The 17,535-nt window shown below is 43.8% G+C and overlaps 1 protein-coding gene and 1 long non-coding RNA gene across 5 annotated transcripts in view; one reads left to right on the forward strand and one right to left on the reverse strand.

The window, feature by feature from the left end:
* The window catches only part of rtn4r (reticulon 4 receptor), a 31,723-nt gene extending 16,618 nt beyond the window's left edge, over positions 1-15,105 (forward strand). Inside the window, exon 2 of the mRNA XM_088376106.1 lies at positions 13,047-15,105. Within this exon, the coding sequence (XP_088232232.1) occupies positions 13,047-14,428 (1,382 nt within the window). The 3' untranslated portion in view covers positions 14,429-15,105. The remainder of the gene's footprint in view (positions 1-13,046) is intronic.
* LOC148397309 (uncharacterized) overlaps positions 1-17,535 on the reverse strand; it is a 157,842-nt gene that overhangs the window by 51,881 nt on the left and 88,426 nt on the right. The window lies entirely within an intron of this gene.

The following is a 17,535-nucleotide window of genomic DNA, read 5'->3' on the forward strand; positions in this document are numbered from 1 at the left end:
TCCATCCATCCATCCATCCATCCATCCATCCATCCATCCATCCATCCATCCATCCATCATCCCTACATCTGCCATTTGGTTTTTAAAACGTTTCATCTGCAATTTATCAAGCTTTTCAAAAGAAATCCGTTCAAAAAGATCTGATCTTAAGGCATAACAAATTCAGCTTTCATGACTTAAAAATGAGAATAATTAAGCAGAAAAAAGGAGAGCGTAATGTGATCATGTAAAGCCATATCACCTCAAAGAAATCCATTTAAAACTAAAGTACAAAGAAGATGAATAATAATAATAATAATAATAATAATAATGACTGAAAGTAATGATCAAATCTGTGCATCAATCATTTCATGTACACAAATGGGAAAAGGGGCTATGATTAAAGGAAGGAAAGAAAAAAGGCTGCACCTTGAATTAGATCTGCTTCCATTTAGAAAAAAAAGGAAACACTTTTTTTCGACTGTCGGCTTTAGCTATACCTGCCCTGCTTGCTTTTAAAATGCTTTATAAATAAAGTTAGAGAGCGGATCGTTGACGATTTTAAAACCGTCCGATTAATCGGTAACAATTGAAACGACTCGATGGCTTTCATGCAAGAAAATGAGCAAATATGGCAAGGGCTTACATTCTAAGAATGGAGCCAGCAGCTCACCCGGAGCCAGCTGGGATTGTCTCCAGTTCATTCATGACCCTTATTAGAAGAAATGACTCAATGGATGATGTTATGAGGTGTAAAAAGCCATTAGGGGGGCTGCGGCAGACACCAGGGGGCAGCCGAAAGCCTTCCTCGCACATATTTAGCATCATTTATTTGATGTCTTTTGCTGTTTCCTTTTGGAATTCTCCTGTGAGCTAACTAACACGCTTGCTTGGTGTTTGTTTAACCCCCACACCTCATCAAAAAATAACATCCGAGTGGGCGACTTCTCATTCCCATGAAGGCGTCTGTAGACATTGCGGCTCGCATCTTAAAATGTCCCCCTTCCCTTCACCGTCTGCGCACTTGCCGGCTGACTTAAAATACACATCTCGCTTCCCCCTCATTGGCTACCAAACATTCTCCCATCCGTCATTTGGCTTTGTGCGAGCTTATTGCGCTGTCCTCCTACATTTGCATCATTCCTCCGTGTGCGACGTCAGCTGGAGGTCGCCGATCAAATCCTAACAAGCCGACGGCGGCTCTCGTCGCGCATTTAGCCGCTGTGCTTCCATGTGGCTGCCTCCGTGTTTCCCACAATTCATTGCTGGTGCGGGAATGGTGCCCGGCCCGGCCTGGGCCGCGGGTCGGCCGCTCCGCTCTGTCTGTTGTTTGCTGCCGGGGATCAACGAACAGATGGTGTGTTACGTTTTCCCCGCAGAGGATGAGTACGGCATCATGCGAGATGTGCTTTAGTGCGCACGACTTCCTCACCGGATCTCTGCCCGCAGATGAATACTGAGTGGTTTTCGATACCTGTGCAGTTTTAGGAGTTATATATAGTATATATGTATATATACTGTTTACATTCCGCAGGACTGAAAATCATTTGTTATCCTACTGAATTCACTTGGTGGTATTGGGGGTTTTATAAACTGTTTTATCGATTGTTATGAATTGTGCCGGTTGTGAAAATAGATCATGTCAGGTCGCTGCATTTCAGGCCAACCTTTACAGAAAAGGTCACTTTTGACTGCGCCTCTTATTTTTAGACGGAGGCTTTTTGGCCCATGTTGTAGTAAATATGTCTTGGTTGTATCCTGGTTGTTTGGATTTTATTCATGGTTCCATGTCGGAATTGCCTTTGGTGTCAGGAGCAGCAAAGTAGTCATTTGACTACATTTGGGAAACCTTACTATAGCATCGTGGATACTTTTAGCAAACAGCGGAATGTTCAATGAATGTAGGCTGAGCGAGATTGCTGCAGAAGTCAAATGCAGAAATCAACAAGAGACAGCGAGGTGGCATGTGAGCCTTTGTAAACGGCAACACTTTTGAATTTTTCAACACAATGGTGCTTGTGTACCTACGCAAAGTAAATAGAGTGAGGTTTCCAAAAACTGACGAGCGCATCAAGTCGGGTTTCCTCTGAAAGCTGGAGTCACTTGACATCTCTCAGCAACAATTCATACTTATTTTCTCCCAAAAAATCATCACTTAGATTTCTATTTTATCGCACAAAAACCTGACATTTGACCAAGGGTGTGTAGACTTTCTATAACCACGGTACTTTTTTTTGGAGTCGCTGCATTGCACGGAGGAACGATGATTAAAGCGCAATTGCTTTTGCTAATGACAACAAAAGGCTCAGGATTAGTCATGGGAGATTGAGTCAGGTCCTTGGCCCCGCACTCCTAATTGAGCTCTTACCATGACCCGATCCAAAGTGCTGTTCAACTTAAATGCCATGTCATGTTTATAAGCGAGTCTCAGTGAATTTCTCTTTGGAATGCAATAAGTTCCCAAAGGCTAGCGGAGAAAATATTCTCGTTTTGAACTGTCCACTGGAAGTGACTGTCCACGGAAGCGTAATCTTATTTTTCCAGAGCAAATGAAAGCGGATTCATTTTCACGTTTGTTATAAGTGCAGCAAGCATCCATCGTTAAGAGCTGCACTTTTGCTATTTCCAGGCGCCCCGTAGAAATACGCTGCTACCTGGGAAGCTGTTTCTTCTATAATCTTGCCTTCAAGCTATTTTCATCCTCTGGACCTTTTGATTAAAAAGGCAACTTCTTCACCCTCCATCTTCCTTTTCTCTCATGCATAATTCAAAATGACGGGCTCAGCATGAAAACGGACTAAAAGACAAGTGCACGCATTACTATGTGCTAGTGAATTAGCGAGACGCTAGTGAACAGCTGTGGTAAGAATTTGGCAGCTGCGGTTTTAAAAAAAAAAAAAAATAAATAAAAATGTTACGGGCTCAGCGGAATGATTGAAGTCCCTGCTGTCAGGTGATATGGCAACACTCGTGCCTCTCCAAGCAGAACCAAAACTCGGGTGGGTTTGATATAGGAAAGGTTACACGCCAATTAAAAATCAAATGCCTATTTCAAGTGTTGCCAATATAATGCAGGTGGCCGGCCTACCGTAGATTTTCAGAAGAGCTAGCCTTAATGAGTACTTGGTCACATGTATATATATTTGAACGCAAAACAAAAAGTATGAGAGTGAAATACAAAAATACTTCATTAAAAGTGACAAAATCATTGGACTTAAGGAGAAGCCAATGGGGAATGAGTCAACACTGGAAAAAAAGCATGCAACAAAATGCATCGCGGCGAGACAACGAGGCACTCCTTGATGGAGCTGATTGGTTGGCTCAAAGAGACGAGACGAGGTACACCTGGGCGAGACGCAATTTGGAGGCAGCTGATTGGTTGTCCCAAGAAAAAGGGCAAATAGGATTAGCCTAATGCTAACGATCCCAATGAAGTTTCTGACCTCCCCCCCGACTGGCAACTTTATTACTATTTGGTGTTTGGAACGCGCAGCAGCTGGCTTCACATCTCTTTGTCACAGCAAATGTGCTGGTGGAAACCATTTGTAATATTCCAGCCATTAGCGGTGACATTGGCAATACTATTCATATTACGAGCCGACGGCCGCTTGGAAGATGGCGCTTGAGGGAGAAAAGAACAGCTGAAGGATGTGGTTTAAAAATACCAAATTGCTTTCCTTGGGGGCAGGCGGGAATGACTCATTACCCGGACAGCAAAGCAGGAGGTGCTGTCACATGGGGGGTCATCCCGCAACACTCCAATTGCGCCATTTTGCATTACGCTCCAAACGCTGTCTTGAAGATGAAACAAAAACAGAAAAAATTTGGACCAAAAAAGTGCTCGCTCCACACGTCTTTCTAAATAATGGATTAGGCAAGAAGCCTGGAATGTGAAGTCGGTATCTTTGCGAGACATTTTTGACAACTTTCTGCTTTCGTCTTAGTGGGAGCGGCTTGATTCAACGTGACTGCGCCCATTGCGCAACGCCAGCCAGGTCCACGCTTGGATACATTTGGCCGCTACACATTTGATCTCAAGCGTTAACGCTCCTGCCAACAACATCCACTCATAAATGAAAACAAATACCATCTATTTTCCCACACAAAAATCAACAGTACTACGTATGTATTCCAAAACGAATTGGAGTAAAGTGTGACTTCTCCGCTGCGCTGCGCTGGTTTGTTTCTGTTAATGTGAACTGATACGCCTTACGGTCCGAAAAATACCCTAACCCCAGGGACACACTTCAACGTCTCATACAAAAGGGTGGACGCTCTTTTCATTTCCTGTAAGTGCATCAAACAGCTTTTCCAATACATTTATCCATTTACTGAAAGATTAAATCCAGCAAAGACGCTGTTTTATGGGGTTTTTTTTTTGGACGCGATTGCTATATGTTGTCGGGTGTCCCCAGAGGAGCAATAAAAAAAAACAGCAGATAACCCGGCCAATACTTTGCTCGGATGCTGCAGCGGCAAGGTGACTTGCCACCGTCGGGATCTTTACTCTGGTCTTATCTGATGCCTTCCATGCCGTGAATCGTGAAATGGCAAGCTGACAACGTCACCTCCGATCTCCCGAGTCGCGTTTTGGAGAGATGAGAGGCCAGGCAAAGGAGCTACGTGAGAAGTCATCCCTCGCCCGCGAATGAAAGCGCCCCAACGATGACTTCTCGCCTCAGCTGAGCTTTGGGCCTGGGTGTGACCTTTGCGGTAACAAAGGTGACTGATTTGTGGAGGCCTTTGATGTAAAGCGTTGCCCGCCCTTATCAGGCCAGCAGAGAGGAAGACGGCGAGACGTGTGATTCTTTAGCTAGGTGGAAACGTTCCAAAGCTCCCTGTGCCTTTGTCCCCTCTTCTAAGAGATCCTCTGCAGACCAAAAAAAAATCTATTTTCCTGCAGCAGAGGGTGCGGCGGCATTGAGGCGACTGGTAAATAATGCACAGGTTTTTTTTTTTTTTTTTTTTCCCTCCTTTCATTCTTGCAGAGGAGGGAGCACTCATTGTTAGGCAATTCCTGAAGTGGGCTTATTAAATCAACAAGGCCATAGCTGTTTTTATTCCCATTTTGCAAGGTGAGAGAAAGCATGAATATGTTGAAAAACCATCCACTTCAGCTGCAACATTTTCCTTGCTCAATAGCCCACAAAAGATAAATTAACCCTCCAAAAGGGTATCCTCTGATTTATTATTCTATATTCTTATAAAATGTTGTGCAACGTCAAATGTTACTGACACGGATGCCTGAAGTCGTTTTGTCATTCACTATTGTTGATTCTTGCTGAATTTGTCTTTCATCCACGTCGCCATTCTGGATGGATCACTGTGTCCATCACCCATTTGTCCAACAGATTCATAACAAATCTAATCTGATTTAGACAGTATCATATCAAATATTTATTGATGAGGACGTCCATGTATTGGACATCAATTCAATGTTCTGTTAATATTTGAATCCCAAATGTTGCTTCATGCATATATCATCTAACCATCCATCCAGCCAATGGCAGGGAAGAAAAACAACATGAAGGAAAGTAAACAAGGGCAATAAAAATAGTCAACTCCACAACGTCCAAAAGCAAGATCCAAAGTTACAAACAAACAACAACACTCGCAACATAACAGACAGCAAACACACGCAATGAATGGACTGAGCGAAAATAGGAAACCTAAATATACATGAGACAACGAGAAACACTTGGACGAGAGAGAGACAGGTGGCTGAGGGAGCCAATTGCTAATCGAGATCCAGCACCATGCACCATCCAGCACCTTAGGAGACAAGCATGATCAAACAGAAATCTGATGAAAAATGCGGATATTTGGGTCCAAAACCTATCCTGAAATTATCCAAATGAAAATTGCAATATGATGGGCGTTATATTATAGCTTATGTTCTTTATACAAACTGACAAATCAAATGCGGTAAAACTAAAAAATTTGAGTGGTGGAAAAAGTACGACTGCCTTGGACACATTTTGCATATTCGACTCTGCACTGACGGCAACGTGAAATCACGAGGCAGGCTCCACGTATTACTTTTTGACTGATTTAACATTCCATTTTGCTTTCATGTGCGTCCCGCTATAAATCTCATCCATGTCTGCAATGTTGAGTTGGTATGAAGTAACGGCATGAGACTCATTATTCTGCATAGTCAGCGGGTGAGTCCAACAGAGTGGAATATTGCCCAACTGGAGTGGAGGTTGAATATATCAGAATAGTAAAAAGTGACGATCATAGTTTGTCTTGTCATCTCCACCTCTCTTCTGCAACGGTTAAATTCACACGGAAAGACCAATACCCAAATGTCAACTGGATCAATAAGTCATATTTTTATGTACTTGCAAAAAACGACTGGACGATGGTGGCCATTGGGAATTTGGGGAATAGGTCTTGATATTTCAGAAAGGCCGGTTGGTATCCAGGCCGCCTCACCCGCCCGGCAAAATATGTTCGTAGCATCCCGTCCGGCGTGCCGCCGTGATTATCTTTTGGCGCAAGATAAACCCCACTGACGTGGACGATTACATTCGGCAACAACGTCATATGCTAATCCGTGTCCAACAGAAAGCTCATTCTGGCAGTTTTAGCAAAGGTTAAAAAGAATTTTTGAAGAGGTGTTTCCTTGGTGACAAATAAATAAATGTATTCACAGGTCACGTGTGTTTTTTATGTTGATGCGGCGTCAAGCTCGAAGCGACTTGATCGGATCGGGGACTATAAAAAAACAGAAAAGGAGAGAAATAAATGGCCGGGAGATACCTCATAAAAGTCTCGGGCTGTAAAATAAGGTTTTGGCAACTGCGAGCGAGGAACAAAAGGTCACCGGATGAAGTGTTTAAATTTTATATAGGTTATCTTTTCAAGTAAAATAAACATCGGGGGAGCTCGTTTATCAGGATGAAAGCAAGACGATGCCAACTGCCATGCTAAATAGTCTTTGCGTGAAAAAAATAAGGCACACATCTCACACTGCTGCAAAATTGAAACAGAGAGACGTTTCTCACACTTTGCCTCCAGCTAAGCGGGCTGATCACAACAGAACGGTCCGATTGGATTCAAACAACAGTCCGAGGAGGCTCTTTGGCTTGTGATGAATTCAGTGTCGTGGATTTGGACTTTTGTGATGTCGTTAAGAAGGCACCCAAGTACAGGGAGGCGAGCCAAGGCAAGAATGATGTCATCAAAACAAGTAAAGGCCAAAACCCATGATACAAAGGAACAACAATAACAACAAAAACAAGACACCAGAAACAAAACACGGGAACAGCTGGAGATGGAAAGTAACGAGTCGACAAGACACGAACAAAGGACACAATAAACACGGAGGATCCCGGTTCAAGGCTACGGAATTGCAAAACTGCCAACGGAAACAAACATTTCTACAAATGCGTTTCAACCCATAGCCATTTGGCCCATAATGCCACGGTTGACTTGCACAACCGTAACAATTGCTTGAAAATAGATTGAAAAGTTAAGTAAAGATTCTCGCAAGGTTAACGAGATGTTCTTCCCGAAAGTTATTTCAATCACAGCCAGGTTGCATTCGGCGCCACGCCGCCGAATAGACTGCTCGCTCTTGTTCTACCTTTCAGTCCAAAGCCCGTTCCACTTGGACAAATACAAAACGAGCCAGTGCCAAACATAGGGATTTGTACCGCTGACCCTGCCAAAAACATGTTGTGACATCTACCTTCTTCTCCAAGCGGAGTGCAGCTACCCACCCACGTGCAGCTTTTGCCTTCAGCAAGGACACGCGACAATGAAATTCCAAAACGTTTCAACACTGATTGAAGTGTGCCTGCCGGTCAGACCACCGTAGGAAACGGACTCGTGTCTGTTTTAATTTGTGGAGGTGCTAGCATCATCTATAGCTATAATGCGCCACACTCGTAATTGTTTGCCTGGTTAAATAAAGATTAAAAATCCTTGGCCCTCCCGGCCTAGCTCCGCCTGTGGTTCGAGCTCCAGCCTGATAACAACATTAGCTAACTTGCTAGGTCGACGTATCACTCAGGGGCTTGATGATAATTTGATGCTCTTTTCTGAAAAAGGAAAAACTCTTCACTTCCACTTTCCCACTCAATTTTTCAGCAGTCAAGGGGGGGATTCGATCCGACGGCCCTTCTGATTGCGAGCTCATTCTCTCGCTGTCAGGACATGGCCATCCATCCCCGTTGCCTTCGACTTAACGCATCCATTTAAACCATGTGACAAGATCCGCCTGGCCGTATTATCCCGAAACGTGTATTTATTGATTTTCATCTTTTCCGAGCGCGTGGATGCGGCCCGTCTGTTGATGCACCAACATTTGGCATTTGGCTAGTCCAGCAAACTAGCGCTTGCCTCAGTTATTCATGAGCCATCTGCTTGGGCCAGTTCTGTGTCACGTGTGTCAAACAGGACCTCATCTGTGGCCTCCTCCCCATCTCCAATCCGGCCATCTAATTGTGTCCTCATCTGCATTCCAAGAGTGCCCCCACCCAACCCGGCAAATGTGCCCATTTGGTGTCCCAAATAACCTGTTTGATCTGAGGCGTGCTTCTTCTTTTGAAGCGAGTTATACGAATCAATGTATATTTGTGTCTGGGATCTATCTCCAAATATATTTTCCCCTTTAACTGGAAGAAAAATACTTGATGTGACTTTACCTCCAAGAAGTGATGAAGAACCGTGTGAATTAACGTACGTGTCTTCCATGATCACAAGCTCCTCTATGAGAATTCGACCTTCCTAACAATCTTTCCGGAATAGTCAATTTCTTGCCATTATATTACATTTTCACAGCTCTATAGAAGAGTTCAAAGGAAACTTCCTTCCAATATACTTCCAGTTCCTTCCCTGCATAATCCTCACTCAAATGTCAAAAACCGTGAATTTCAAAGATTAGTTTTGTGTTACTTTTCAGCTTTGACAAAATCACTCTTGCTTCTTAAGAGCTGAAACTCGAGAATTAATGGATCTGTCAGAAACATTCAAGCATCGCAAAGATATTTTTTTCCCTACATTAATTGAACTCAATATTGTTTTATATTTCATTTGTATATATCGGGGCCGGCTCGACCGTTAGGCGAGATTGGCGGACGCTAAGAGTGTTGTGGATTTTAGGGGGCAGCAAAAATCTGGTGAAAATTCACCTTCAATATAATTATATTCAAATGAATAATTACTGTTCACTCTTTACGTTCATTTGTTGAATAGTTAAAAATTGAAAAAAATGGAAATCGTGGATGGAGGGGGCATATATATATATATATATATATATATATATATATATATATATATATATATATATATATATATATATATATATATATATATATATATATAGTCTCTAGCCTTGAGCGCCCCATCGGCTCGGACCGAGTATTCGTATATTCCCCACATTTGTCAAGAAGTGATAATGACGTCTCAAAGGGTCAAACATGATGGACTTCCATAATTAGCTATCAAACCTTTCTACAAGGTTTTAATTGCATCGAGCAAGAGCAACATATAGCATTTGCTGAGGCATATTCACAGCATGCGGCGTTTGTTTACAATCAGCGCCAGAAGGTGGCGAGCCCTTGTTGATATGCCGGAGCGAGAAAACAAATGTGCACCGATAAAGCCTTTAATGTGCAGCAATAAGCCATGACAACAAAGGTTGTGCGGTCCTTGTAACATTTTTGTCTAATCAAGGTATGAATGAAAATCGTAAGCTGGCTACAATGACCCCTACGTGACCCGTTTAGTCGTCAGTAATAGTCGAATAAGAAATAAGGGCTTACCTTGCCTTTATCTGAAATAGTTTCTCGACTATATGCAGATGATGGAAACAATTCCGACAGAGGCGGAAAGGAATCGCAAGTATATTAAATACAAGGCTGCCGATGTACGATTCGGGGAAAAGGGTCAGGAGGTCCCGGTGGAGAAGAATGTGTTTCATCTTTGACAGATATGTGGCTTCCACTCGGGGGCTGGGCTGATGAGACTGTCATGTTAGCCACCCTCGCCCAATCCCTGGCGTGTCTATGATGGACTGGCAGCTCTCGATACTATCCCGGCGTGACCTTTGTCTACTTTGGGGCTTGGTGGAAAATGCTTGTTGTGCTGTTTTACACGGGGACAAATGAGAGTTTGTCTGCATGTGATCACAAGTGGGATTTTCCAATGAAAGTCATCCTGAGAAGTTACAAACTACGATTTGGGGATCACAGTTTCAAATAAGTGTGGAAATTCGGCTCCAAATCAACGGGTTTCTCAGGCTGTCACATTTGAAAAGAGCTCCCTGAAATGGTATCCCCATCGTCCTGACGCTAGCCACTCCTCTTATGCTGCAGGGCTGGTGTCAGTGCGACTTGAAGTGTTTCTATGCATACAGTAACAAGACGCCTGCAGCAAATATTGCGTGCAATTTATGCAGCGCTCGACAGCAAAGATGTAATTCACCTATGTAATCCGGCTTCAGACGTTTTCCTTGAGGCAGATTTACGTTAGTCTCGACTGAGAAAACAATCCACTGTTACACAAAGTAATGAATTGTGCAAATTGTTCCAAAAAGACCCAATTTGTGTCGTACTTGACATCGCTCCCCATCCAAGGGCCAGCGTGGGATCAATTTCTGCTCACTGTGTGATCTGAGAGTGATCTGGCTTTCACCCAAGTCAGCTGGCATAAGCTCCAACCCTTGCGGTGACCCTGAACGGGATAAGCGCTCCACCCTTTGATCGGATGAATAGCAGCACATCATGGCCATGCAGTTTAGAAATTCTCCTGTCAATCAAAATGGAGGATGACTGAAGTACGGTCACGAATCTGTCCTCAACTGCCAGGGTCCGTTTGTAAATAGCGTTAAGGGCGCCAAGCTATGTGCTTTCAGATGAAGGACCGGCCTCTAGTGTCAGTCAAGAGGAAACAAAAGAGGCTCGTCCGCTCACGTTGAGTGATGACGGTCGTCGTACGAAGCGATAGCTCTCTGAAGATATGCCGCCGGCGGGGTCTGGAGACGGGGAGCTCGTGCTCCGAAGCATGTTTTGACACGGCAGATAGGCTGAGATTAAGTGTTGAAAACAAAACTGGCACAAGACGATAAGGAATACATTTTTACAACCTTGCCGTCGTATTTTTAGACCGAGCATCAACAGCGGCGGTAAAAACAAACAGACAGATATCAAGAAAGAAAAAAACCCAGTGCCCTTTGTTCCTTCGTGTACATCGAAATCAAAGGTAAAGAATTGAGCTTTGTTGTCCAAACACAAGCCTGCTAAAATCGTGTCTGTTCTGAGAGAATGGTAGAGTTTGGTTTGGCGCCGCACGGCTCGGTTTGGAATAGCGAGCCCTGATCTGGCTTGTTTATTGGACCATCATCGTTTTTAGTGCAGGGGTGTCAAGCTCATTTTTGTCGTAGTTATAGTTGATTGTTTTTTAAAAGTGAAGACAAATTACAATTTTAGTATTGACACATGAATTCGACAAAATGATGCGGCGGGCCGTATCGGGCCCCCGGGCCTTGACTTTGACACCTATTGTTTAGTGGAACCAGGATACTGGACCGGGTCACCTCGAGTGGGTTGCTATGCCCCACGATGGTGGATTTTATTTTGGGTTCACAAACTTATGAGTACATGGGCGCTTTTGCTTCCTTGTTTTTATAATGACATACCATAATATTGGTATAGAGAATATTTTGATAGCCTGAGACATTGAAGTGACTGCGTTGGCATAATTGTGATGGAGTTGACGACATTGTGTGCCTAACGCTGTCATTTAAACAGATGCTGACAAAGACAGGGCATACATAATACGCCCAGAGCAGAGGAAAGCTGACTTTGACATGCGACGCGTGGGTGGAAATAGCCTGTTAATGAATAGACAGCAGAGAGCAGGCGTTACGGTAGAGGAGCTACACGGAGCGTGCTGTGCGCTGAAATATTGCTATTGTTAGGCACCGCTGGGAGAAAAAGTGCTGCCATGCAGAAAGAATGCAAAGTCTTGACAGCTTTACGGTGGCAGGCTGACGGCCGAGCCAGGCGATTGGAGGGAAATTGCACAGGAGGCCCTCTGTCGGGCCGCACCGGGGCTCGCTTTAACAAGTGAGCTAGCTGCGCCCGTTGCAGGGAAATGACAAGAGACGGACGGAAGGCTGAGTAAGACTTTTTGGTCTCGGCAGCTGTCACGGCTGCGAGCGAGCCTCAATTCAAACGCATGAATGGCAGCCGATGTCAGCTCCAGCCACACATGGAAATCCAAATTCAAAATCCAGTCAAAAAACAAACAGGTGCTTTTACATTCCACCCATACTGTGCGTTTCTATGCAGCAAGGTCAGCCAACGGCGCCCAAGCATAATTCATTCCTACGAATGCAAATGCCTTGAGGGCCAGTTATGCTGGAAGGCAATGTAAGACATCTCTTGGCCACCGAGGGTTGGAGCTACGATTTGATTTGGAAACTAAGGAAGCCTGGATCAGCCAATGTGCCGTCAATATTTCGGACCGACCGAGCGGGCTATTTCGGTTCAACCGTATTTGGTCAAACAAAGCATTTTTATTTTTATGATACTAACTATTTGACCTCGTTGAAAGTATACAATGTTTATTTGAGCATTCAGCTCATTTTTGACCGGTATCTTCAAAAACGTTCCAACGACCGCAGCACGTTTGAACGACATAGCCCGGTCCGAAAAATCTTACTCCACAACGGTAGTTCCACACTTGGAAAGGCAAACGCTGAGCAATGTTTTCATTTGGACCCCGAGCATCGATATGAAAGCTTATCTCCCTGGGAAAGACGGTTATTTCTGTCGACCGTATTAGAATGGGCATCTTTCACATCATAAACAACAGGCCACGGTTGGAAATGAATCGCTTTGTTTGTGTTACTTATAGGTTAGCAGGCAGCTGGGAGAGAACGAGTCCCTTGATTCAAATGTTATGAAGATTACGACACCATCAAAGCAAAACAAGCCATTTATACTTTGTTGACATGGTCAATGGGGCAATACTCTTTCAAATGTCTTTCTGCAATGAAAAAGCTCCAAGAAAGCCTTTTTTGCTAATCGGCTTGCTGTGTTTTGTCTTTTCAGGGGGGCGGCTACTGGTTGTGTTGATGTGGCTGAACTTTGCACGTCAAAGTGCCAGCTGCCCAGCCAAGTGCGTATGCTACAGTGAACCCCGGCCCACCGTCGCGTGCCAGCAACAAGGACTCTTTTCCATCCCTACTGAGATTCCGGTGCGGAGCCAGCGAATCTTCCTCCAGAGCAACAAGCTGACGGTTGTGAGATCCACAAGCTTCAGCTCTTGTCAAAATCTTACCGTCCTGTGGCTCTACTCCAACAACATTAGCCACATCGAGGCCGGCGCCTTCTACGGCTTGGAGAAACTGGAGGAGCTGGACATCGGGGACAACGGGAACCTTCGCACAATCAGCCCGACGGCCTTCCGAGGCTTAACCAAGCTGCACACGCTGCACCTGCACAGGTGCGGCTTATCCGAGCTGCCCGTGGGCGTATTCCGAGGAATGTTCTCCCTACAGTACCTTTACTTGCAGGACAATAACATTTTAACCCTGCATGACGACACTTTTCTGGACCTCGCCAACCTTACCTATCTCTACCTGCACAATAACAAGATCAAAGTCGTGACTGACAACATGTTCCGCGGTTTGATCAATCTCGACCGCCTGCTGCTACACCAGAACCGTGTCATCTTTGTCCAAGCCAGGGCTTTCAGCGATATGGCCAAGCTGAAATCCCTCTTTTTGTTTTTCAACAACCTCACCGTCTTGACGGGGGAAACCATGGAGCCGCTTAGCACCCTCCAGTACTTGCGCTTAAACGGTAACCAGTGGATTTGTGACTGTCGGGCCAGGACCTTGTGGGAGTGGTTCAAACGTTTCAAGGGTTCCAGCTCGGAGTTGGAGTGCGACGTTCCGGAATTCCTGGCAGGGAAGGATCTGAAGCGGCTAAAGAGCGAAGACTTGGAGGGATGCGTGGAAACGCCTCAAATCCAGACCAATCTCTTCAGCTCCAAGGCCCAATCCGGGAAGTTCCCCTCCACCGAAAACCCCCAAGAGGACACCATTCCTCGGTGCTGCCTCAGCGATACCGACAAATCCTCCATCCTGTCCGGCAAGAGTCGGCAAATTACCAACAACCCCTTGAAGGAAAAGGAGAACATGTCCAAGACCAAATTCAAGGATCCGGAAAGAACCAAAAACGACACCCAGAACAAGCAGAACGACGGACCTCTTGGAACCTTATCCAACACCCTGGACCAGTCCCTGGAAAATATGAACCCTAACCTTATAGACAGTCTGGAATCTTCTACAGCCTCAAGTAAAAAGAAAAAGAAGTGCTCCAAAAAGCCCAGATCAGACAGCCACTGCATCAAAGGCCGGGCTGCTACCTTGCAAGTGCTGCACATTCTCCTCCTTCCCACCATCTGGATCTCACTAGCCATGTCTTAGAACTCCAGTTATGATTCCAAATGCAGGACTGGAGATTGTGGAAGCTCATGACAATGATAAGAGATGATGATGTGGGGCCTATCGAAAACAGACAGTGACTGAAAAGCGAGTTGATCAGCTCACCTGGCGAGGGCGAGGCAAGAAACGACGGTGAAGCTAGAGTACGTTTAACAAAATGGATGCCTTTACAGAACATTACAGATATGATGTATATAATGAATCGGTGCCCAAAATTGTTTGTTCTCTATGTACTGAACTGTGTGTGTCTAAGGTACATTTTGGAGATTTCCTCCCCCCCGTTTCCCACTTTAAAGCTTTGACCGCTTAGCGAGTGCACCATGAGACGGGAAAGAAAAAAAAAAAAAAAAAGAAGCGATCTGACACAGTAAGCACACGATGAATGTTGGGTCCATTTAACGACAACTAAGGAACCCCCCCTCCTGTTATTTATTGAAAGTGATGCATCAGTTGGGTAATGTTGTTTGTTATGTTCAAAAATGTTGTTTTCTCTTCCCCCATTTTTTGGTTTGATTTTCACGAGAGAAAGGATACGTATATGGGTAGCATTTGCCAAAGGAATGCTGCCAATTTATTTCTTGCAATGGAACCATAGATATGCATTTTATTTTACTTGTGGACAAGTATGAAAATAATATGAATAAAAATTCTTATTTCATAGATAATTTTGACAGCGTGGTCTTTTTTGAGGATTATTCCGTGCCGCCATTTTACCATTTCCTTAAATACTGCCTTGGAGTCTAATCGTTAATCGGTAAGAATATTTAATGTCATTAAAAAATAAAAAAACAAAATAATCAATAAGAATATTTGATATCATTAAAAAATGTTTTTACACAAATTACAGTCACATCTGATAAACAACTTTCCCACACTAAAACTTGTGCTCCTCCATCTCATCCGTACGTATTGATGACATCATAATGATTCATATCAACGACGGGTGCTCTGGCCGTCTCAAGCAAATCAATGATTTGTGCGATAGTATGTTATTTTAAACAGGATCGACGTCTTTTCCATGCCGCATGTTTCGAAGCCGTTAGTGGCTGCTGCCTGAGGCAGCGTCATAAAATTTAGCATGTCATTAGAACTAGTTCTTCACTACCGCATCCCTTATCATCTGGGTTAAATTGTTCAGCTGTTTATGTGTGATATTTTTCGAATGCAATCGCCATTATGACCCTGAATTTAGAAGAAGTCACCCCGCAGGCATCATAATAAAATACAGTCGAGTACTCTTTCTATCCCTTGCGTACTGCAGATCAGACACATAGCAAAATAATATAACAAATAACTTTGATCAAACGTGGCCTCGCTCCAATTCAAGTACTAAAATGAATGCTGCATTTAAGATGGTGTGGAAATTGCAAGTCAATTCGACTCCAAATGAAAAACAAACGGAAATTAATCATACAGCCAAGAGAAAATACATCTGCATGGCCTGCAGGCATGATGCAAATACATACCTGAATAGAAAAACACTGAAACTGAAGCCGGGTAATTCATCCTGTTAGCATTTGCACTGAATTATTGATAGCAACTAATAATTAAAGGACACGCAAATAGAAACTGCTTATGCAATGCACATTCCTTTACCGTCATTACGAGAAACTAATTCTTCCCAGTTAATAGACAGCACCGTCCCGTCCGTGTCTGTCGCCATACTTAATAAAGCTCGCCTGTAATGGATAAATAAGTACGCAGCACTGTCTGGCGTTTAACAAATAAAATATGCCGGCCAGTGGCCATCATTTAGAAAAGACAAAGCTGTGGCCATTCTGGTGTCCACAGAATTGGACGGGCTGGCTCCTTGTTCCATCGCCCTTGATTCATATGAATCCTGATGTAAACCTGAAAGGACATTATCCATTCAAGTAGGAAAATCAACAAGGATTGTAACTATACTTTAGTGACGGACACTGACGAGATTGTAAGCAGTTCCCGCCCGAGTGGATCTGAGTAATTAGGTGTCACTATCACGAGGTTAAAAGAAGAAGAAAAAAAAAAAAATCACTGCTTGTTAATACAGTAGAGCTGACCGTGTTCTATCCCGACATGACCTATGCTGTACGGCCTGACATTTTACATAAAATGCAATTATTAAATCTGTCAGGATTGCCGAGCGCATCACTTTTTCTGGCTTGACCCACTTGCATAAATCACACTAATATAGCATACCGCCTTGAAGAAAATATTTCTACAAAGCATATGCGCAATCACGAGGTCGGTGAAATTGAAACGTTCTCACAGACACTTGGACTGAAAAAGCAGGAATACGATTTGGAACGTTTGGCAAGGAATTGGATTCGTCCCTCGCATCGGCAGCACATTGTGTTCCTGTTACTTTTCCTTCACGTCCAAACTTTTGCATTTGTATGGGTTTCTTTTCGTTGCCTTTGTTGCGCATTTTTGGGGAAATAAAGTTTTGGCAGCAAAAAGTGAGTTTAAATCAAAGCTGTACTTTTTGTAATCAATGTCTCATACGGGAGCTAACACAACAAACTGAGACTAATATTCCATAAATCTGAAATAATAAGAAAACAATTCATTCCATCGGAATGTTCGGAGTCGAGTCATACGTTGCCGTCATATTTGGGTGGCAACACTTTGATCGGGTTCAAAGTTCACAAGAAAGTTCACAAGGTGAACATTTCCAGTTCATGCAAATGTGTGAAAGATAAGAAGAGCTTCGTAGCACAAAACGCACATTCCACGCCTTTTTCGACATGTCGCTAAAATGACCGACCTTCAACGTCTAATACAAATTCTTGCAGACATGCCGTGTCTTCTCCGGAACACATCAACCTTTGATCATCGGGCATTTTCTGCGGAAGCTTCAGTGACTGTGACTCAAATATTTCAGCTCAAACCTTAAGGCAAAGGCTTATGAGAAAGTTTCGCTATAGACGAGAGTGCCAGACTTTGACGTTTGCCTTTCTTTCTGCCTACTTCAGCATCCCTCTGTATTACTCACCCCCCCCACCGCCCCACCAGTGTGCTTACCCTGAAATTTTTCAATTTTAAAAGATTTCAAAATTATAAGTCAAAAGCTAAAAGTGAACACCACAACCAGTTTCCCCGACTGACTA

The sequence above is a fragment of the Syngnathus floridae genome, chromosome 5 (assembly GCF_059516105.1).
Source record: "Syngnathus floridae isolate MCC-2025c chromosome 5, RoL_Sflo_1.0, whole genome shotgun sequence".
NCBI lineage: Eukaryota > Metazoa > Chordata > Actinopteri > Syngnathiformes > Syngnathidae > Syngnathus > Syngnathus floridae.